The sequence below is a fragment of the Eurosta solidaginis genome, chromosome 2, assembly GCF_040869045.1.
Source record: "Eurosta solidaginis isolate ZX-2024a chromosome 2, ASM4086904v1, whole genome shotgun sequence".
In the NCBI taxonomy this organism is placed as follows: Eukaryota; Metazoa; Arthropoda; class Insecta; order Diptera; family Tephritidae; genus Eurosta; species Eurosta solidaginis.
Genome location: NC_090320.1, coordinates 305,719,314 through 305,742,796, shown reverse-complemented (window position 1 = coordinate 305,742,796; position 23,483 = coordinate 305,719,314). Strand labels below are relative to the sequence as shown.

The 23,483-nt window shown below is 43.6% G+C and overlaps 2 protein-coding genes across 2 annotated transcripts in view; both read right to left on the bottom strand.

Moving 5' to 3' along the window:
* Nucleotides 1-21,463, bottom strand: part of LOC137241373 (2-phosphoxylose phosphatase 1) — a 30,089-nt gene extending 8,626 nt beyond the window's left edge. The window contains exons 1-3 of the mRNA XM_067768920.1: nucleotides 21,252-21,463; nucleotides 20,858-21,185; nucleotides 20,653-20,790 (exon numbers count right to left, since the gene is read on the bottom strand). Of these exons, the coding sequence (XP_067625021.1) occupies nucleotides 20,653-20,790; nucleotides 20,858-21,185; nucleotides 21,252-21,345 (560 nt within the window). The 5' untranslated portion in view covers nucleotides 21,346-21,463. The remainder of the gene's footprint in view (nucleotides 1-20,652; nucleotides 20,791-20,857; nucleotides 21,186-21,251) is intronic.
* Nucleotides 21,464-21,809: 346 nt separating this feature from the next.
* Nucleotides 21,810-23,248, bottom strand: Uch (Ubiquitin carboxyl-terminal hydrolase). The gene is made up of 4 exons (XM_067770162.1): nucleotides 22,936-23,248; nucleotides 22,714-22,854; nucleotides 22,486-22,628; nucleotides 21,810-22,423 (listed from the first exon to the last, which is right to left on the bottom strand). The coding sequence occupies exons 1-4, from the start codon at nucleotides 22,969-22,971 to the stop codon at nucleotides 22,060-22,062; spliced, it is 684 nt and encodes a 227-aa protein (XP_067626263.1). The 5' UTR covers nucleotides 22,972-23,248; the 3' UTR covers nucleotides 21,810-22,059.
* Between the last annotated feature and the right edge of the window lie 235 nt (nucleotides 23,249-23,483).

Below are 23,483 nucleotides of genomic sequence, written 5' to 3'. Positions count from 1 at the left end.
AAAGTTACTGTAGCTGGTGATAAGAGTGGGAGGTTGGAAAGGACGTGATTCCAAGCCACCCACCCAAATCATTGCGTATTTAAGGTAGTAAGCAGATATATTTTTATTACTTAGAGTGAGTCACACGTATCAATGTTTTTGCAGTGCTTATTGAAGTCAGTACACAGACAACGAAGAGGTTCGTGCATTTCAAAATTCGATCTGCATGTGCTTATATGAAGCGGTTGAAAATATCTAGATGGTCGAAAGGGAACATTAAATAAAATTTCACCGAGCAGAAAAGGTCTATTTACAATCCCTCTAATAAGTTGTACTACAAATAACACACCTACCATCTCCCTACGATTCCGTAACGTAGGGAGCTGAATAAGTTTTAAACGGCAGGAGTAGGGAGGAAGATTCCTTGAGGGGTCCCATCGTAAGTCCCTTAGCGCAAAAATAAGGAATTGCTTTTGAACCGACTCTAATTTGTCGCAGTGCGTCTAGTAACGAGGGTTCCAGATTATCGAAGCGTATTCTAATATTGGCCGCACCAAAGATACAAAGAGAGTTTTAGTAATATATGGATCATCGAATTCTTTAGACCATCGTTTGACGAACGCCAAAGTCCACTTGGCTCTGTTCACACAACCTTCTATGTGCGATTTAAAGTCGAGTTTAGGGTCCATCGTAACCCCAAGGTCTACAAAACTAATTACTTGGTTAATTGTGTAATCATCAATCATATATGCGTAGGATTGGTATGATTTCCTTGTAAAGCACAGGAACTTGGACTAGGGCAGGTTCAGTGACATTACATTTACACTACTCCATACGACTAGGCTATTGTTGTTGTTGTTGTTGTAGCAGTGCTTCGCCCCACTTAACAGCCGCGATCGATCACAAATTGTCATCAATATCCTCTAACGGGAGTCCAAGGAAACTTGCTGTTTCAACAGGGGTGGACCATAATGAAAGGGGTGTTAGAGGCGTTGGTTCCACATTACAATTAAAGAGATAGTTGGTGTCATGTGGGGACACATTGCAAGCGGGGCATACATTTTGTATGTCGGGGTTGATTCTGGATAGGTAAGAGTTTAACCTGTTACAGTATCCAGAACGAAGTTGAGCAAGAGTGACACGCGTTTCCCTGGGGAGTATGCGTTCATCTTCCACAAGTTTTGGGTACTTTTCTTTGAGTACTGGATTCACCGGGCAATTCCTGACATAAAGGTCCGGCGCCTGTTTGTGGAGTTCACCAAGGACCTGCTTGTGTTTTTTTTTTGCTTCATACGGCTGGGTTATCAGGTGCCGTATTTCCTCACGATGCTTACGGAGATGACTCCTTAAGCCCCAGGCGGTGTTGGCTCATCAATCAGTTGTCTGTTTGGATGCCCAGGTTTCTGGGTATTCAACAGGAACTGTTTGGTTAGCATCTCATTTCTCTCCCTGATGGGGAGTATTCTCGCCTCATTATGTAGATGGTGTTCTGGGGACATAAGAAGACAGCCCGTGGCGATTCTGAGAGCAGTATTTTGGCAGGCCTGTAGCTTCTTCCAGTGGATAATTTTTAGGCTTGGCGACCATATGGGTGACGCGTAGCACATAAACGGCTGGCCAATTGCTTTGTATGTAGTAATGAGCGTTTCTTTATCTTTTCCCCAAGTACTGCCAGCAAGGGATTTGAGGATTTTATTACGGCTCTGGATTTTCGGAACAATTGCGGCTGCGTGCTCACCAAAATGTAGATTCTGATCAAACCGCACACCCAGGATTTTGGGGTGTAGGACAGTCGGTAGCGTAGTGCCATCGACGTGTATGTTCAAAATGGTCGACATTTGGGACGTCCATGTTGTAAATAAGGTCGCGGAAGATTTAGTCGGTGATAATGTCAGGTTTCGCGAGGCGAAAAAACTGGAGAGATCAGGTAGGTAGCCGTTTATTCTGTTGCAGAGCTCATCGATCTGTGGGCCTGGGCCTGTGGCCATTATTGTACAGTCATCGGCGTATGAAACGATAATGACTCCTTCTGGTGGTGAAGGTAGCTTAGATATGTAGAATTTAAACAAAAGTGGGGAAAGGACACCACGCTGTGGCACCCCTTGTTTAAATCTTCTTGGTTTTGATGTTGCGTTTCTAAATTACACCGATGCCTGCCGACCACCCAGATAATTTGCGGTCCACCTTTTAAGACATGGGGGAAGGGTAGACCCTTCCAGGTCTTGCAGTAACGTGCCATGGTTGACCGTATCAAAAACTTTTGATAGGTCTAGCGCTACGAGTACTGTTCTATGGAGGGGGTTTTAATTTAAACCGCAATTTATCTGGGTGCTGATGGCATTTAGCGCGGTGGTGGTTCTATGGAGTTTTCTGAAGCCATGCTGATGACAGGCTAGCTGCAAATTTGCTTGGAAGTAGGGAAGCAAAATGGCTTCAAGCGTCTTTGCTACTGGCGATAGGAGAGATATCGGAAGATACGACTCTCCTATGTTAGCTGGTTTTCCAGGCTTTATTAGCGGGACCACCTAGACCATTTTCCATTTTTCGGGTATGACAATGGTGGAAAGAGACAGGTTGAAGACATGTGCTAAGTATTTGAAACCCTTTTTCCATAGGCTTTTAAGCATCGGCATGGCTATGCCGTCTGGGCCCACTGCTTTGGATGGTTTAGCGTGACCAATGGCATCTTCAACCTCTCTGGCGGTGATGGTAATTGGTGACGCGCTGAGTTTATGTTTATGTGCGTGTCTGTTGGCTCTCCGTCTATCTTTGTCGACCGTAGAATGCATTACATATTGGCGGCAGAAAGCGCTCGCGCATTTTTTCGAATCCGACAGCACTTTATCGCCGAAGGCGATGGAAACTTTGTCATTGTGCTTAGACGGATTCGATATGGACTTTACGGTGGACCAAAGTTTACCCACACCGGCAGAGAGGTTACAACCTCTTAGGTGCTCCTTCCATTTCGCCCGCTTGTGTTCATCCACAAGCAATCTTATGCGTAGGTTTATATCCCTTATTTAGCGGTCGCCTGGGTCGAGCTGTCTTATAAGGTCACGTTCTCTCGCTAAATTTGCGGCCTCCGCCGGGAAGTGGGGCTATTTTTGGGAATTCTGCCGGCGGGAATGAAACGTGCCGAGGCGGATTCAATGACCTTACGGAAGGCACGCTCCCCTTGGCGGGCATCAGTCGGGATAGGGAGGGCAGAAAAGCGGTTGTCTGTAAAAGATTTATATTCTTCCCACTTTCCTTTTTTGAAGTTTATGAAAGTGCGTTTTTCGGTGACGATGAAGTCGGCGGTACGCTCGAGCGAAATAAGTATGGGCAGGTGGTCGGATGCCAATGTTACCATCGGCTGCCAGTTGACGCAGTTTACGAGTTCTGCGCTCACGATTGAGATATCCGGCGAACTGTGACAGCTTCCTACCATACGTGTGGGGGCGTCTCCGTTTATTGTGCAGAACGTCGTTTCTTCTATTTGATCCGCCATCTCACCCCTACTGTCCGCCCGCAAGTTTGAATGCCATAGATCGTGATGGGCATTAAAGTCGCCTAAGATAATGCGATTGTTGCCAGTGAGTAAGGCGCTAATATTAGGGCGGTATCCACTGGGGCAAGAGGTGGCAGGAGGGATGTAGATGTTGATGATTTCTAGGTTTGCATCGCCTGACCGGACAGATAGGCCTTGACGTTCTAAGACATTATCCCTGCGGTCGATGCCAGGATCAAATATATGATATTGCACAGAGTGGTGTATGATTAAGGCGAGGCCGCCTCCATTTCCGCTCATGCGATCTTTTCTGTGGACATTATACCCAGAACAGGTTTGCAGTGCAGATCTTGCTGTGAGTTTAGTCTCTTGAATCGCAGCAATGCGGATGTTATGCCGCTTCATGAAATCGACTATCTCCGTGATCTTCCCATTTAGTCCATTACAGTTTAACTGCACAATTCTGAAGTGCACAGGGGGAGACGTCGCCACTCTGGGAGTAAGTGACGGGTGACTACGCCTGGGTTGAGGAAGGCCAGGCCGCAACTCCTGTTGTGGCCCTGGGACTGGGCGTCCTTGGGCAAGCATTGGGGTACCCGGTAGATTGGGGTTTGCGACCTGGCAACATGGCGCAATGAAACCCGTCGGGGGGTTGCCGTCGCGGAGACCAGATCATCTAGGAAAGTGGCACCGCCCAAGGCAGGAGCTGCATTGGTCGGATGTCGCACAAATATATATTCTGTGCTGGCAAACGGTGCAAACGGGGTTAGGGACTAAGAGTCTGTTTCTCTGACCTACACGATTGCTGCCGGAAAAGAGGGGGGAGAAGACGGGCCAGGGGCTGAGGCATAGACTACGGGACGCCCCTGGGCGTGAACAGCAAGGAGCCACAAAAGATTTATAAAAGTTTCGTGGACGTCGGGTTTTGGGATCAAGCCCAGAACAACCTGTCCGATGCAACCATCCCTTACACAAGACACACTGAACAGAGTATGACCGTCCTAAAAATATTCTTTTCCGGCAGATGCAGCAAAACTATTTCTCAGGACCGGGGTTAGGATACGGACCCGGATTGGATTCGATACCTTCCCAGAGCAAGAGAAAATGGAGCAGTCCCGCTGCAAGGAGCTGCTGGGAGGATGACAATTTGTGGGAGGGACGCAACAAATTAAATGGGGTTACACTGAAATGACAGTCCTTGGTCGGGAAAAATCCCGAGTCGCTCTATTACATAGAACCGACTGCCTTGGGAAGCGACTAGGCTATTCAGATCCGATTGTAGATTTGATCTATCCACAGGTGAGCGAATAGGTATAAGAAGTTTGACATCATCAGCGTACATTAGCGGCTTGCAGTACTTCAAAACATTTGGAAGGTCATTAATGAACAGCAGAAACAGCACTGGACCAAAGTGGCTGCCTTGAGGAACACCAGAAGTAACATTTATAGATTCTGACCTACAGTTATTGAATATAACTGTTTGTTTTCTATCCATCAAGTATGAAGATATCCAAGATAGAAACAAAGGCGGGAAGCCAAAATGATCGAGTTTGAACAGAAGAAGTGAATGGGAAACTTTATCAAAAGCTTTACTAAATTCAGTATAAATTACATCAATTTCGCTATTAACCTTAAATCCGTTCTGTACATGAGTTGTGAACTCAAGCAAGTTAGTCACGGTAGATTTGCCCGAGCAAAAGCCATGTTGAGAAAAGTCAATGATTGAGGATACCCTATGATCTAGTTGCGTTGTGATGATCGATTCAAAAAGTTTGGGTATAGCACTAAGCTTTGCTATTCCTCGGTAATTTGAAACATTTTATATGTGTTTATTTAATTAATGAAATAAGTTAATTGTTACATTTTAAAGTTAATGCGTAAAAGTATATCAATTGAAAGATAAAAAAGTAATAAAGAAGAAGATAAAGAATGTTCTGGCAACACAGTTGCCAGATGTATAAATATATATATTTAATGTCGTGGCGCTGCCATCTCGTTTCATACATAAAATTTTTCCCTCCTCTGCAAGTGCTAAGGTGAGTATCCGACAGGTGCCCTTCTCTGTCTGGTTGATCTCCGTGGAATTTGAGGTATCCTACTTGTTTCGGGTGTTGTATGCGGTGTCGATGTAGGATTTTGCGCTATTGTACTATTGGCCGAAGCAAAGCCTTCAAAATCTTCCGATCCCCACGATTCGTTTTGTGACGTTTCAGTAACCATCGGTTACGTTATTGCTTCAGTGCTATCTACTTCAGCTGATGCCTCGGTTTCATTAGTGTTGTCTTCGGTTGACAGCCTCGCCTTGTAATAATCAACTTCCCGAGCTGTTTTATCAGGCCCAACCGGGGCTTTGCGTATTTGGTCCACATGCCGTTTTACACTTTTCCCAATGAAGAGTATTTCATAGTGCAGGTCACCTAGACGTGCGTTTATGGTTCCCCTGAGCCACTTACAAATTCGTGGATTTCCAGACAAAAAGTAAAAATTTTGATTTAGTTCAAACTCTCTAATAGTTTTCTTGGACTTTACGTATTGCTTCTCTCCTACCTTCTTTGAAATTTCCTCTGGTCGAATCAGATTCAACCTTGTGCGCAACTGTCGCCCCATAAATAGTAGTGCTAGTGATGACCCTGTGGTTGCATGCGGTGCGTTTTTGTATTGCCTCAAAAATTCATTCAAATTTGTCTTTAATGAACTACTCGTAGTACCCATCGCTTCCAATGATTTCTTGACTGTTTGTACGCTACGCTCTGCTTGTCCGTTAGTTGCTGGGTGATACGGCGCTGAATATTTGTGATATTTAACACCAACTGCTGTCAGAAAATTGTTAAATTCTGCAGAAGTGAAATTTGTTCCATTATCAGAAACGACCGTTAGCGGCACGCCGTAAGCCACAAACACTTCGTCCAACAACGCAATTGTTGCCGTTGCTGTTATAGATTTAGTAACTCTCACTTCTAACCACTTACTGTATGCGTCCGAGATTACCAGCAACATCGCTCCCTCGAAAGGTCCCGCATAGTCGATAGGAATACGTTCCCATGGTCCATTGGGGTATTCCCAATGATGATCGTCACTTTTTGCCGGTTTGTTTGCTTGTCTTGCACATGCATCACATTGGTTCGCAATATTCTCGATATCATTGTCTATGCCCGGCCAGTATATGAATGAGCGAGCAATCCTTTTCATCTCAACAATTCCTAAATGCCCCGTGTGTAAATTTTCAAGCAGTTTGTTTCGATATTTTGGTGGAATAACAACACGATGTTCGAACGTCAAACATCCGGAGGACAACTTATAATTGACTTCTGGGGATTTGCACCCTGCCCTTTTCAAGCACTGGCCGCTTTCCAGTAGTTTTATTATTTCGTTATTTCGTATTGTTACAGTATCCAGAACGAAGTTGAGCTCTTCCCTGAGGGGAGTATTCTCGCCTCATTATGCAGATGGTGTTCTGGGGACATAAGAAGACAGCCCGTGGCGATTCTGAGAGCAGTATTTTGGCAGGCCTGTAGTTTCTTCCAGTGGGTAATTTTTAGGCTTGGCGACCATATGGGTGACGCCTAGCACGTAATCGGCTGGCTAATTGCTTTGTATGTAGTCATGAGCGTTTCTTTATCTTTTACCCAGGTACTGCCAGCGAGGGATTTGAGGATTTTGTTACGGCTCTGAGTTCTCGGAACAATTGCGGCTGCGTGGTCACCAAAATGTAGATCCTGATCAAACGTCACACCCAAGATTTTGGGGCGTAGGACAGTTGGTAGCGTAGTGCCATCGACGTGGATGTTCAAAATGGTCGACATTTGGGACGTCCATGTTGTAAATAAGGTCGCGGAAGATTTAGTCGGTGATAATGCCAGGTTTCGCGAGGCGAAAAAACTGGAGAGATCAGGGAGGTAGCCGTTTATTTTATTGCATAGCGCATCGATCTTTGGGCCTGGGCCTGTGGCCATTATTGTGCAGTCATCGGCGTAGGAAACGATTGTGACTCCTTCCGGTGGTGAAGGTAGCTTAGATATGTAGAAATTAAACAAAAGTGGGGATAGGACGCCACCCTGTGGCACCCCTTGTTTAATTCTCCTTGGTTTTAATGTTTCGTTTCTAACTTGCACCGATGCCTGCCAACCACCCAGATTTGCGGTCCACCTTTTAAGACATGGGGGAAGGTAGACCCTTCCAGGTCTTGCAGTAACGAGCCATGGTTGACCGTATCAAAAGCGTTTGATAGGTCTAGTGCTACGAGTACTGTTCTATGGTGGGGGTTTTAATTTAAACCGCAATTTATCTGGGTGCTAATGGCATTTAGCGCGGTGGTACTGCTATGGAGTTTTCTGAAGCCATGCTGATGAGGGGCTAGCTGTAAATTTGCTTGGAAATAAGGGAGCAAAATGTCTTCAAGCGTATTTGCCACTGGCGATAGGAGAGATATCGGACGATACGACTCACCTATGTTAGCTGGTTTCCCAGGCTTTAGTAGCGGGACCACCTTGGCCATTTTCCATTTCTCGAGTATGACAAAGGTGGAAAGAGACAGGTTAAAGACATGCGCTAAATATTTGAAACCCTCTTTCCCTAGGCTTTTAAGTATCGGCATGGCTATGCCGTCTGGGCCCACTGCGTTGGATGGTTTAGCGCGACAAATGGCGTCCTCAACCTCTTTAGCGGTGATGGTGATTGGTGACGCGCTGAATTTGTGTTTATGTGCGTGTCTATTGGCTCTCCGTCTATCTTTGTCGACCGTAAGATGCATTATATATTGTCGGCAGAAAGCGCTCGCGCATTTTTTCGTATCCGACAGCACTTTGTCGCCAAAGGCGATGGAAACTTTGTCTTTGTGCTTAGTCGGATTCGACAGGGACTTTACGGTGGACCAAAGTTTACCCACACCGGTAGAGAGGTTACAACCTCTTAGGTGCTCCTCCCATTTCGCCCGCTTGTGTTCGTCCCCAAGCAATCTGATGCGTTGGTTTATATCCCTTACTTGGGGGTCGCCTGGATCAAGCTGTCTAATAAGGTCACGTTCTCTCGCTAAGTTTGCGGCCTCCGCCGGGAAGTGGGCCGGATTTCGGGAATGAAACGTGCCGAGGTGGATTCAATGACCTTACGGAAGGCACGCTCCCCTTGCCGGGCATCAGTCGGGATAGGGAGGGCAGCAAAGCGGTTGTCTGTAAAAGATTTATATTCTTCCCACTTTACTTTTTTGAAGTTTATGAAAGTGCGTTTTTCGGTGACGATGAAGTCGGCGGTACGCTCGAGCGAAATAAGTATGGGCAGGTGGTAGGATGCCAATGTAACCATCGGCTGCCAGTTGACGTAGTTTACGAGTTCTGCGCTCACGATTGAGATATCTGGCGAGCTGTGACAGCTTCCTACCATACGTGTGGGGGCGTCTCCGTTTATTGTGCAGAACGCCGTTTCTTCTATTTGATCCGCCAACATCTCACCCCTACTGTCCGCCCGCAAGTTTGAATGTCATAGATCATGATGGGCATTGAAATCGCCTAAGATAATGCGATTGTTGCCAGTGAGTAAGGCCCTGATATTAGGGCGGTATCCACTGGGGCAACAGGTGGCAGGAGGGATGTAGATGTTGATGATTTCTAGGTTTGCATCGCCTGACCGGACAGATAGGCCTTGACGTTCTAAGACATTGTCCCTGCGGTCGATGCCAGGATCAAATATATAATATTGCACAGAGTGGTGTATGATAAACGCGAGGCCGCCTCCATTTCCGCTCTCGCGGTCTTTCCTGTGGACATTATACCCAGAGCAGGTCTGCTATGCAGATCTTGCTGTGAGTTTAGTCTCTTGAATCGCAGCAATGCGGATGTTGTGCCGCTTCATGAAATCGACTATCTCCGTAATCTTCCCAGTTAGTCCATTACAGTTTAACTGCAGAATTCTGAAGTGCATAAGGGGAGACGCCGCCACTCTGGGGGTAGTGACGGGTGACTACGCCTGGGTTGTGGAAGGCCAGGACGAAATTGCTGTTGTGGCCCTGGGACTGGGCGTCCTTGGGCAAGCATTGGGGTACCCGGATGATTTGGGTTTGCGGCCTGGCAACATGACGCGATGAAACCCGTCGGGGGGTTGCCGTCGCGGAGACCAGAACATCTAGGAAAGTGGCACCACCCAAGGCAGGAGCTGCATTGGGCGGATATCGCAAACCTATATATTCTTTGCTGGCAGACGGTGCAAACGGAGGTAGGGACAAAGAGTCTGTTTCCCTGACCTGCAAGATTGCTGAAGGAAAAGAGGGGGGGAGAAGACGGGGGCAGGGGCTGATGCTCAGCATTGCTACCAACTCTACTACGAAGGTAGTAGTTATGAGTGGTATCAGCTGTTTGAGTTGTTGGCGCCGTGGGGCGCGAGCAGCAGCGTGTACTTGTTGTGGCTTGCTGAGCAGCGGGGCTGCTGGAAGGTAGTGGGGGTGCTTAGGCGTAGACTACGGGACGCCCTTGGGCGTGAACAGCAAGGAGCCACAAAAGATTTATAAAAGTTACGTGGACGTCGGGTTTTGAGATCAAGCCCAGAACAACCTGTCCGATGCAACTATCCCTTGCACGAGACACACTGAACAGAGTATGACCGTCCTAAAAATATTCTTTTCCGGCAGATGCAGCAAAACCATTTCTCAGGACCGGGGTCAGGAGACGATCGCGGATTTGATTCGATGCCTTCCCGGAGTAAGAGAGCATGGAGCAGTCCTGCTGCAAGGAGCTGCTGGGAGGATGACAATTTGTGGGAGGGACGAAACATATTAAATGGGGTCACACTGAAATGACAGTCCTTGGTCGGTAAAAATCCCGAGTCGCTCCGGTACATAGAACCGACTGCCTTGGGAAGCGTGATTCGTCTAGATTCGTCATGGCTGTCTGTTGCAACTGCTTAATTTGTAATGATTTCGGTGGCTGAAAGTGGGCGCGTGAAAGATAGTCGGCATTCGCGTTCGCCTTTGAGCTCTTGTACACTACCTCGAAATCAAATCTGCTTAAAAAGTCTGCGTAGTTCGCCATTCTACTTATGCATAATACTGGAAGCGATTTGTCAGGTTGTAATATTTTTGACAATGGCTTATGATTGGTGATTAGTGTCCAATGACGCGCTTATAAATATTTGAAAAATTTCTGAACCGCCCACACAATTTGCCAATGCCTCTTTGTCAATATGTGGATAGCGTTGTTCTGTAGCATTCAATGTTCGACTTGCGTATGGAATTGATCATTCGGTTTGCCTCCTTAGTCCAGTGAAATTTCTCTCTTTTCAGCATATCCCGCAATGGCCGTGCACTTGTGGCAAAATCTGGAATAAATGCGCTATAATACGTGGTTTTTCCTAAAAACAGCTGTAACTCTTCGAAAGTCGTTGGCTTGGGAGCGTTTAGTACCGCTTCAATGTGTTTTTCGGATTTATGTATGCCCTGTTCGTCGATGCGGTGGCCAAGGAACTCCACCGATGGTGTCGCAAAGACACACTTTGACTTGTTCAAATGCAAACCATGTGATTTAATGCGATTTAGTGTCGTTTCAAAACTATCAGTAGCTGTTCGAAGTTTTCAGCAAACACCAAGATATCATCAAAAAAATTTAAAACATTTGGGACTCCCTGTAACACAGTCTCCATTTTTCTTTGCCAGATAGCTGGAATATTTGCTGCTCCATATACCGCACGAGTAGGTCGTATTAACCCATGCGTCACTGTATTTAATGTCAATACATGTGCAAACTCATCGTCAATTGTTCAATGCGTATATGCATCTGTTATATCTAAGTGACAAAATATTGTAGCGTTTTTCATTTTATTAAACAAATCTTCTGCTTTTGGAATCGGGTGTTCGTCGATGATCATTTTTGGATTGACAGTGGGCTTAAATTTACCGGTAATGCGAATACCGCCATTCTTTTTTGCTACTACGTGTGTTGTTGAGGCCCATTCTGAATGCTCCACTCTCTTGTAAAAACCTGACTGAATTTTACGATCTATTTCCTGGGCATACTTTCCTCTCAGCGCCATCGGTACATCGCGCGCTCGCGCGAAAACTGCTGTTGCTCCAGCTTTCGAGCTTTACTTTTGCAGGTGGCCTACTCAACTTCCCAGCTGTCGTACTGAAGATGTCCTCAAAACGTGTAATGAGATGTTGCAGTCGCGTTTGTTGGTTTATTGATAGTTTTAGTGCTGTTGAATTTATAGTATTGATTCGGTTAGACGTTGAAAACAGTTCAGTGAAGTTTATTTCTCGTGCGAATTGCGATATCCATTATCGGCCGCAAAGGGTATCACAATATCCTTGAACGACATACAAATTAAGTCGTCGTGAAGTTTTCCCCATTGTCGCAGTTACTACGACCCGTCCAATGCAGTTCACCTTGTTGCCCGTATAGCTTGTAAATCGTCGATCTGTCTTTAACAACCTAAAATTTGGTTTAATCGAACGCAACGTTTTGCAATTCATTACTGCACATGGTGCACCCGTATCTAATTCCATCTGAATTTGTTTCCCATCTATATATAGGAACCATTTTTCTATCTACTGCATTGCATGCATTAACACTGTTTAGTTTTTGAACTGATTCACATTCATCCTCTGAAATCTGATCTAATTTGGTCTTACACACTTTGGGATGTGGCCCACTCTTCCACTTGCAAAGCATTTGGAATTGTTAAATTTGCAGTCTTTTCTAAGGTGCTGCCCCCCACATCCGTAACAATTGGACCCTTTCTCTTTTGCCCTCTGCATCGGTTCTTCGTCACTCGGGTTTTTTGAATTTGTATTTCTTTTTGTTTTAACTGGTGCGTATCCCAGTTTATACGTTGGCTCGCTTGTTTGTATAACTTCTGTGCACTTTAGGTCTGTTGTGGCGTTTTGTGTTAATTCGATTGTATGCGCAATTTCGTATGCTTCAGCAAAATTTTTTGGTTTCTTTGCAATAACTTCATTACAAATAACTCGTGATTCTACGCCATACAACAATTGCTTTAGTAGCATTCTATCTAAGAATTCTCCATACTCACAGTGTACAGCAGCTTCTCTTAACCGAAGTGCGAACTTGCAAATCGGCTCTCCCTTTTCTTGTTTGTTTTGCCGGAACTTGATACTTTCTGCATACTTATTCCTACAGCCATCAAAATGGCGAATCAAGATATTTTTTAGTTCGCTGTAGTTGAGCGAGTCTGGTGTTTTTGGGCTAACAAGAATTTTTAGCGCTGTATTAAGCTCTGTCCCCATGTGTACACGTACGAACTTGTGCTGTTCCGCTTCTGGAACCTTGCTCAACTGTAATGCCCAATCTACACGTGTGAAATAATCCTGTACTGAGGATTTATCTTCCGATTTATATTCCGTAATACTAAACGGTGGCGGTTTGGGTGACAACAAACCATTTAACTTTGTATTTGCCACAACATTCTGTCCAGCCTTCTCCACAGCTCCTCGGATTGCTCCTGCTAGCGCATCCAACACTGTTTTTAAATCCTCCGGTGTAAGGCTCATTTTTAAATACACTTCTGACACCACTTTTATATATGAGTGTTTATTTAATTAATGAAATAAGTTAATTGTTACATTTTAAAGTTAATGCGTAAAAGTATTTCAATTGAAAGATAAAAAAGTAATAAAGAAGAAGATAAAGAATGTTCTGGCAACACAGTTGCCAGATGTATATATAAATAATTTATTGTCGTGGCGCTGCCATCTCGTTTCATACATAACAAAACACATGACCTATTCCCATTTTTGTAAAGGGGTATTATAAAAGACTCCGCTTTCTGGGAAATATCCCTTGATTTAGGGATGCGTTAAAAAGGCATGTAAGAGGTTTATAAAGGAATTCAGCACACGTTTTTAGCACAAGAGATGGAATTTCATCAGGTCCGCTAGAATATGAAATTGCTAAATATTTGAAACCCTCTTTACCTAGGCTTTTAAGCATCGGCATTGCTATGTCGTCTGGGCCCACTGCTTCTGTGATTTGTATTCATCCCACTTTCCTTTTTTAAAGTTTATGAGAGTGCGTTTTCCGGTGACGATGAGGTCGGCGGTACGCTCGAGCGAAATAAGTATAGGCAGGTGGTTGGATGCCAATGTTACCATCGGCTGCCAGTTGGCGCAGTTTACGCGTCCTGAGCTCACGATTGATATATCTGGCGAACTGTGGCAGCTTCCTACCATACGAGTGGGGGCGTCTCCGTTTATTGTGCAGAACGTCGTTTCTTCTATTTGATCCGCCAACATCTCACCCCTGCTGTCCGCCTGCAAGTTTGAGTGCCATAGATCGTGATGGGCATTGAAATCGCCTAAGATAATGCGATTTTCGCCAGTGAGTAAGGCGCTAATATTAGGGCGGTATCCACTGGGGCAGCAGGTGGCAGTAGGGATGTAGATATTGATGATTTCTAGGTTTACGTCGCCTAACCGGACAGATAAGCCGTGACGTTCTAGGACATTGAACTGCGGCCGATGTCGGGATCAAATATATTGTGACGAATATGAGTGACACCAGGTGATACTCACATCCCTAGTCTGATGCTAAGTAAATGAAGTCACAACAACAATAAAGCAGACAGTCACTTGTATCTACATAAACGAATAAAACATTATGTCTAAACATATGTAAGTACACGAGCAGAGAAGAGATGCTCCCAAAAGTATGCAATTGTAATTGTTGAAGTGTCGCTCACAAATACACGCATATGAGAAGCTATATACGTGCATCTGTAGTTATAATTATATGGCGGCAACTAAGTAAATTCTGAAAGCGCCTAGAAGATGCCACGAGGAAATAAAAGAGTATAAAAGCACCAGTAGAGACGCTATAATCAGTTTCGATTAAGACGATATCTAGCGAGCAATAGCAGTATTATTTTGAAAGTCAGTTTCATTTAAGCTATCAGTTTGGTTATTAAGCCAGCTAATTGCAAAGTATAAGTTTTATTGTGAAGTACTTTAATAAAGGCCATTTTTCCATTATTCAATATTGGAGTTATTTATTCAACAGTTTAGTGATACGAACTTAGCAAAAAGGCAAATAAGAGGATTTGCAAGCAAATTCGTTACAATTGGTGTCAGAAGAGGAATTGTTGAATAAATTCCAGAGGACAACAAGGACATGGCAAAGTTAAGTGAATTGAAGATCCCCCAACTGAAGAAGTAGTTGGAGAACCGTGGATTGAATACAACCGGCATTAAACTCGAACTTCAGGCACGACTACGAGAGGCAATGGAATTAGAAGGAATTGATGTGGAAGAGTATGTCTTTCATCTTGATGGCGGGGAGACAACAAAAATTGAAGAGAAAAACGAAACATCGTAGACAATTACCAGCACAGACTTGAACATGATATTGGCTGCAATAACTGCTCAAACATCGACAGTGTCATCTCAACTGGCAGAACAGAAGACATATATGGCATCGCAACTAGAGTCACAGGAGAACCGTATAACCTCCAATATGGAAGCGTAAGAGGCACGTATAACAGAAATGTCATCACAAATATCCACAAATATGGCATCCCAACTAGAATCGCAAGAGACACGCATAACATCCAAGATGGAAACTCAGCTGGAATCGCAGGAGAACCGTATAACAGCGAAGATTGAAGCACAGGAGGCACGTATTTCAGAAATGTCACAAATGTCAACTGGAAGAGCAGAAGACATATATGGCATCCCAGCGAAGATTGAAGCACAGGAGGCACGTATTTCAGAAATGTCACAAATGTCAACTGGAAGAGCAGAAGACATATATGGCATCCCAGCTGGAATCACATGAGACACGTATTTCAGAAATGTCGACACAGATTACATCACGGATGGAAACACAACTGAAAGAGCAAGAGGCGCGTATATCATCAAAACTCGAAGCGCGTATGGACGAGAAAATAACGCAGTTTGAAGAAAAATTCCAGGCAGAGGTGGATGCGTTGAGAGGTCGCATACAGGAATTGCAATTTAAAGGGCCGGCTGCTTCAGCGAGTAATACGAAGGTATAAACTCCATCTTTTGACGGTTCTGTTCCTTTCCAGGTCTTCAAGCTACAGTTTGAGAAGACCGCAGCAGTGAACAACTGGAATGTGGAAGATAAAGTTGCTGCACTGTTCGTGGCATTGAAGGGTCCAGCAGAGGAAATCCTACAGACGATTCCCGAAGGAGAGCGGAACAATTATGAAGCATTGATGGCTGCTGTAGAACGACGTTATGGAAGCGAGCATAGAAAACAGATATTCCAAACTGAGTTGCAAAACCGCTACCAGAAAGCAAATGAGACATTGCAGGAGTTTGCTTCAGATATTGAAAGATTGGCTCACCTTGCAAATGCGGACGCACCCGTGGAATACACTGAAAGGGTAAAAATCCAGAGTTTCATAAATGGCATACGAGATGTGGAAACGAAGCGGGCTACATATGCGAATCCAAAACTAACATTTGCTGAAACGTTATCGCATGCACTGACTCAGGAAACAGCCTCACTTTTGAGTAAGCCAGCGTACAAAGCTAATCGCGTGGATGTGGAAAGGCCAGACTGGGTAGACGCAATTTTGGAAGCATTGAAGGGTACGCAGCAGAAGAATAATGATGCAGTCAAATGCTTTAAGTGTGGGAAGCCAGGGCATATTGCGCGTTATTGCAACACCAACAATGTGGGTGGTCGTAAACGCAGACCAGAAGGTGATGAGCAAATCTCCAAGACCACTCAATCGTTAAACTAAATCGAATCAGCCGCAAGGGGCGACAGCTGGCTCCCGCAATTGAATGCCCCATAATCTCTATCTCGCAGATTGGATAAAAAAGTAATAAAGAAGAAGATAAAGAATGTTCTGGCAACACAGTTGCCAGATGTATATATAAATAATTTATTGTCGTGGCGCTGCCATCTCGTTTCATACATAACAAAACACATGACCTATTCCCATTTTTGTAAAGGGGTATTATAAAAGACTCCGCTTTCTGGGAAATATCCCTTGATTTAGGGATGCGTTAAAAAGACATGTAAGAGGTTTATAAAGGAATTCAGCACACGTTTTTAGCACAAGAGATGGAATTTCATCAGGTCCGCTAGAATAGGAATTTGCTAAATATTTGAAACCCTCTTTACCTAGGCTTTTAAGCATCGGCATTGCTATGTCGTCTGGGCCCACTGCTTCTGTGATTTGTATTCATCCCACTTTCCTATTTTAAAGTTTATGAGAGTGCATTTTCCGGTGACGATGAGGTCGGCGGTACGCTCGAGCGAAATAAGTATAGGCAGGTGGTTGGATGCCAATGTTACCATCGGCTGCCAGTTGGCGCAGTTTACGCGTCCTGCGCTCACGATTGATATATCTAGCGAACTGTGGCAGCTTCCTACCATACGAGAGGGGGCGTCTCCGTTTATTGTGCAGAACGTCGTTTCTTCTATTTGATCCGCCAACATCTCACCCCTACTGTCCGCCTGCAAGTTTGAGTGCCATAGATCGTGATGGGCATTGAAATCGCCTAAGATAATGCGATTTTCGCCAGTGAGTAAGGCGCTAATATTAGGGCGGTATCCACTGGGGCAGCAGGTGGCAGGAGGGATGTAGATATTGATGATTTCTAGGTTTACGTCGCCTAACCGGACAGATAAGCCGTGACGTTCTAGGACATTGAACTGCGGCCGATGTCGGGATCAAATATATTGTGACGAATATGTGTGACACCAGGTGATACTCACATCCCTAGTCTGATGCTAAGTAAATGAAGTCACAACAACAATAAAGCAGACAGTCACTTGTATCTACATAAACGAATAAAACATTATGTCTAAACATATGTAAGTACACGAGCAGAGAAGAGATGCTCCCAAAAGTATGCAATTGTAATTGTTGAAGTGTCGCTCACAAATACACGCATATGAGAAGCTATATACGTGCATCTGTAGTTATAATTATATGGCCGCAACTAAGTAAATTCTGAAAGCGCCTAGAAGATGCCATGAGGAAATAAAAGAGTATAAAAGCACCAGTAGAGACGCTATAATCAGTTTCGATTAAGACGATATCTAGCGAGCAATAGCAGTATTATTTTGAAAGTCAGTTTCATTTAAGCTATCAGTTTGGTTATTAAGCCAGCTAATTGCAAAGTATAAGTGTTATTGTGAAGTACTTTAATAAAGGCCATTTTTCCATTATTCAATATTGGAGTTATTTATTCAACAGTTTAGTGATAAGAACTTAGCAAAAAGGCAAATAAGAGGATTTGCAAGCAAATTCGTTACAATTGGTGTCAGAAGAGGAATTGTTGAATAAATTCCAGAGGACAACAAGGACATGGCAAAGTTAAGTGAATTGAAGATCCCGGAACTGAAGAAGTAGTTGGAGAACCGTGGATTGAATACAACCGGCATTAAACTCGAACTTCAGGCACGACTACGAGAGGCAATGGAATTAGAAGGAATTGATGTGGAAGAGTATGTCTTTCATCTTGATGGCGGGGAGACAACAAAAATTGAAGAGAAAAACGAAACATCGCAGACAATTACCAGCACAGACTTGAACATGATATTGGCCGCAATAACTCTTCAAACATCGACAGTGTCATCTCAACTGGCAGAACAGAAGACATATATGGCATCGCAACTAGAGTCGCAGGAGAACCGTATAACCTCCAATATGGAAGCGTAAGAGGCACGTATAACAGAAATGTCATCACAAATATCCACAAATATGGCATCCCAACTGGAATCGCAAGAGACACGCATAACATCCAAGATGGAAACTCAGCTGGAATCGCAGGAGAACCGTATAACAGCGAAGATTGAAGCACAGGAGGCACGTATTTCAGAAATGTCAACTGGAAGAGCAGAAGACATATATGGCATCCCAGCTGGAATCACATGAGACACGTATTTCAGAAATGTCGACACAGATTACATCACGGATGGAAACACAACTGAAAGAGCAAGAGGCGCGTATATCATCAAAACTCGAAGCGCGTATGGACGAGAAAATAACGCAGTTTGAAGAAAAATTCCAGGCAGAGGTGGATGCGTTGAGAGGTCGCATACAGGAATTGCAACTTAATGGGCCGGCTGCTTCAGCGAGTAATACGAAGGTATAAACTCCATCTTTTGACGGTTCTGTTCCTTTCCAGGTCTTCAAGCTACAGTTTGAGAAGACCGCAGCAGTGAACAACTGGAATTTGGAAGATAAAGTTGCTGCACTGTTCGTGGCATTGAAGGGGCCAGCAGCGGAAATCCTACAGACGATTCCCGAAGGAGAGCGGAACAATTATGAAGCATTGATGGCTGCTGTAGAACGACGTTATGGAAGCGAGCATAGAAAACAGATATTCCAAATTGAGTTGCAAAACCGCTACCAGAAAGCAAATGAGACATTGCAGGAGTTTGCTTCAGATATTGAAAGATTGGCTCACCTTGCAAATGCGGACGCACCCGTGGAATACACTGAAAGGGTAAAAATCCAGAGTTTCATAAATGGCATACGAGATGTGGAAACGAAGCGGGCTACATATGCGAATCCAAAACTAACATTTGCTGAAACGTTATCGCATGCACTGACTCAGGAAACAGCCTCACTTTTGAGTAAGCCAGCGTACAAAGCTAATCGCGTGGATGTGGAAAGGCCAGACTGGGTAGACGCAATTTTGGAAGCATTGAAGGGTACGCAGCAGAAGAATAATGATGCAGTCAAATGCTTTAAGTGTGGGAAGCCAGGGCATATTGCGCGTTATTGCAACACCAACAATGTGGGTGGTCGTAAACGCAGACCAGAAGGTGATGAGCAAATCTCCAAGACCACTCAATCGTTAAACTAAATCGAGTCAGCCGCAAGGGGCGACAGCTGGCTCCCGCAATTGAATGCCCCATAATCTCTATCTCGCAGATTGGAAGAAGATCGAGCAATCTTACTGTTGGAGGACATGTGGACGGAAAGGTTTCATTTAAGCTATCAGTTTGGTTATTAAGCCAGCTAATTGCAAAGTATAAGTGTTATTGTGAAGTACTTTAATAAAGGCCATTTTTCAATATTGGAGTTACTTATTCAACAGTTTAGTGATACGAACTTAGCAAAAAGGCAAATAAGACGATTTGCAAGCAAATTCGTTACAATATGATATTGCACTGAGTGGTGTATGATAAACGCGAGACCGCCTCCATTTCCGGTTTCGCGACCTTTCCTGTGGACATTATACCCAGAACAGGTTTGCAGAGCAGATCTTGCTGTGAGTTTAGTCTCTTGAATCGCAGCAATGCGGATGTTGTGCCGCTTCATGGAATCGACTATCTCCGTGATCTTGCCAGTTAATCAATTACAGTTCAACTGCAGAATTCTGAAGTGCAACGGGGGAGACGTCGTCACTCTTGGAGTAAGTGACGGGTGACTACGCCTGGGTTGTGAAGGGCTAGGACGCTGTTGTGGCCCTGGGACTGGACGTCCCTGGGTAAGCATTTGGGTACCAAGTGTAGTTGGGGTTTCGGTCTGGCAGCATGGCGCGATGAAACCCGTAGGGGTGTGCCGTCGCCGATACCAGAACATCTAGGAAAGTAGCACCATCCAAGGCAGGAGCTGCTAGGTTGATGGTTTATAGCGCTAAGGCGTAGACTACGGGACGCCCTTGGGCGTGAACAGCTAGGATCCACAAAAGATTTATAAAAGCTACGAGGACGTCTGGTTTTGGGATCTAGCTCAGAACAACCTGTCCGATGCAATCATCCCTTGCATGTGACACTCTGACAAGAGTATGACCGTCCTAAAATGCTTATTTTCCGGCAAACGCAGCAAACCCATTTCTCAGGACCGGGGTCAGGAGACGGACTCGGATTGAGTTCGATACCTTCCCGGAGCAGGAGAGTATGGCGCAGTCCCGCTGCAAAGAGCTGCTGGGAGGATGACAGTTTGCGGGAGGCACACAACAAATTAAATGGGATTACATTGAAATGACAGTCCTTGGCCGGGAAAAATCCCGCTCCGGTACATACAACCGACTGCCTTGGAAAGCGAGTGGCCCAAGTTCCTGCCCAATGTAAAAAATTGCCTAGGCTGTTAAACTCCATTTCGTGGTCAAAACTTGCCTCAAAATAAACCTGGTTAATAAGCTCGCGATATAAATTTTTTGCCTTGAGGATAGTGCAGTTATTAAGTGGTAAGGTTAATAGGCTGAAGTCTCAAGCCTGTATACGATGGTTTATAGCGCTTTAAATACGTACTTGAACGTTAACTGTCCTAAAAGGCATGCCCGCTCGGACGCCGGAATCAAAGGAAATCCATGAAATGGACCCACTTTATTCCAGTACATGTGGTTGGATCCTGAAGACGATGTGGAATTATACAGGAAACTGCGATAGCTGCAGGAAATTTATGATTAGACCTCACATGTATGAATAGTATGTAGATATATATTATAGTAGTTACCGATTGATTAAAGCATTATTGGCCACACCACAATCGATCCCCATTACACCACGCATATGAGACAAAGGACCGCGATCACCGTGCCTTATCACTATCAATACCCCTTGCAATTTCCAGCCATCTAAGATGCCTCCATCATCATGACGTATCAAATGTTCCAGCGGTGCACAGCGTTCTTTAAATTTACTGTACTTAAAAATGGCTTTATCCTGGTTTTCCAAACCATAATCCGGATCATTTCCATTGACAAGTGCAGATTGCGATTGGCCATTGAGGAAGCGAAATGTACTAAAGGAAGTGCTGCTGTAGCCAATGTATTTATACATGCCTAAAAATGGTAACAGCATTCACAAGGCCATATCTAATACGGCAAATGTATATATTTGCTATTTACCAGCGATTAATAGAAAAATCCATATACTTAATATTAAATAGCAATGCAACGTACGATGTTGCGTCGATAGTCGTATTAACTCCTTAATTAACATTTTTAAGAAAATATGCGCTTTTGCGCTTACATCTATTTACAACTAATTTAATTCCATTTAGAAATTTTGTTTTGTGTTGTAAATGAAAGGGCAAAAATTACGTTAACAAATGATTCCTGCTGATTCGTTGATATGCACATGTACGTTGTATGTATGTGTGTCCATTTGTATGATATGCGCATGTGCCAATTCAATAATATTAATTAGGGGCGACTTTAAGGGCCGTAGTCAGTTTACATTCATCAAATATAGAGTAACAATGTTTAGTAGCAAACGCAAAAACAATCAGGAAATTAAACATTTAAATGAGGACTTAGAAACTGAGTTAGGTAGTAACATGTCTTTACATTTGCAATTGAATTCCACACTCACGGCCTTTGTCAAGGAAAACCGGCCATGCTAAATCATTTCAAAAACTTGTTTATCTAAAAATATCTTCCATTTAAAATTAAAAAAATCAAATATTGAGTATTGAAGCATTTGCAAAACAATTTTATATTTTTTTCATTTAATCAAATGTGAATGCAATGCACGCACGCAAATAAACCCGTTTATTTAGAAAATTTAGTGCAACCATATTTCACATTCAAAAATTAAAAGCTACTTTTAAACAAGAACTTTTCAAAAATCATGAAGAGCAACGCATAAATACAGACAATGGCACTTGGGAAGTGCTTATATAAGTATAGAAATTCAGTCCAATAAAAAATGAGCTTAGTTTTGTGCTGCAGTTAATGCCATTACAGTAAACCGTAATTCATCAGGATCTCGTGCCATAAATTCTTTACAAACTTTTGCTGCATCCTGTACAAATGTCTCCTCTGATGTAGGACCATGATTGATAGGAAATTCCTTGCGGCCATCCAGCTCAAACAATGTTCCATCTTTGTTTATGAAAGCCACAAAGTGATGGTTAACTTTTTCTTGGGGATCAGCAGCAGTTTGACCTTCCTGAGCAAGTTCCTGGTGTCCCTCTGTAAATGATGTATCATTATGCAGAGCTTTTCCACGTTCTTCTGGTGTTAAATCCCTAGTACTATCGATAAAACTCTTCAGTATACCGTCCGAGAGAGAAATGCTAACAGGATAAAGTTGTTTGTTTTGGTGAATTCTTTCGTGAACATTTTATCAGTGTGTTACCTTTTATTATTGGCTACACTGTGTATAAGAGCAACTGTACCACAAGCATTTGAAGTGAATTGCCTCATGTAAAAGAGATCTGCTGGCACGGCCTTAAGGGAATTAGATAACTTTGCATGTTCTTCGGCACGATGCTTCTCATACTAGAATAATAATAATGATATTAATAGTAAAAATAATAATACATAAAATTCAAAATTCAAGCATATATAAATATTAAATAGCTACCGCTTCAGAGATGGGAAAAAGTAAAATAATAGCTTTGACAGGACGTGGAATCCATTCTAGCATTTCTGGATCTAATCCTACAACATCGGTTAATGCCCACTCCTCGGAAACGCCCAGTTTGTTTATGTACTTGGTTAGAACCTACATGGTGGAAGGAATAGGAATGACTCATAATACATTAATTTGAATGATTTTATTATTTAAAACTAAAAAAAAACTTACATCCGGATTGGATTCAAGCGGCAGCCAGGCATTCATTTTGCGAATTTCTCTTTATAAATCAAAAAAATTCGATATTTTCTATAAATTTCGTATTTTCACCTTTTTCGCCGGTAAACGGTAAATGAGCTTCTTTCCTCTTCTGTTTGTATGGCTTTTTGGGTGTGTTCTTTTGCATTCAATGAGCACAAAAAACACCTTTTAAAAGCGATATATCGTTAGCTTAATGTGCAGTCACTTTTTTGAAACATTTTATTTTAATGCAGTTTTAAAACTGAATTCAAAATACATCGATCACAAAAAAAAATATTTTTATTTTTCATTTTTACGTGCTGTAGGCAGTGAAGTGGGAATTAAAATATCAGGCTAAAGCTGCAGACATTGGTGCTTTATCGGTAACTGTATTGGTAACCTTATAACAGCTGATTCCACCAACCTTATGGGAATCAATGCAATCGATTATTGGTGCCGCTGAGGTCGTAACCGTTTCGTAGCCAACCAATTGGTTTTTGGTTAACCGATTGCGTTAGGGATACGGATACAGCGATACG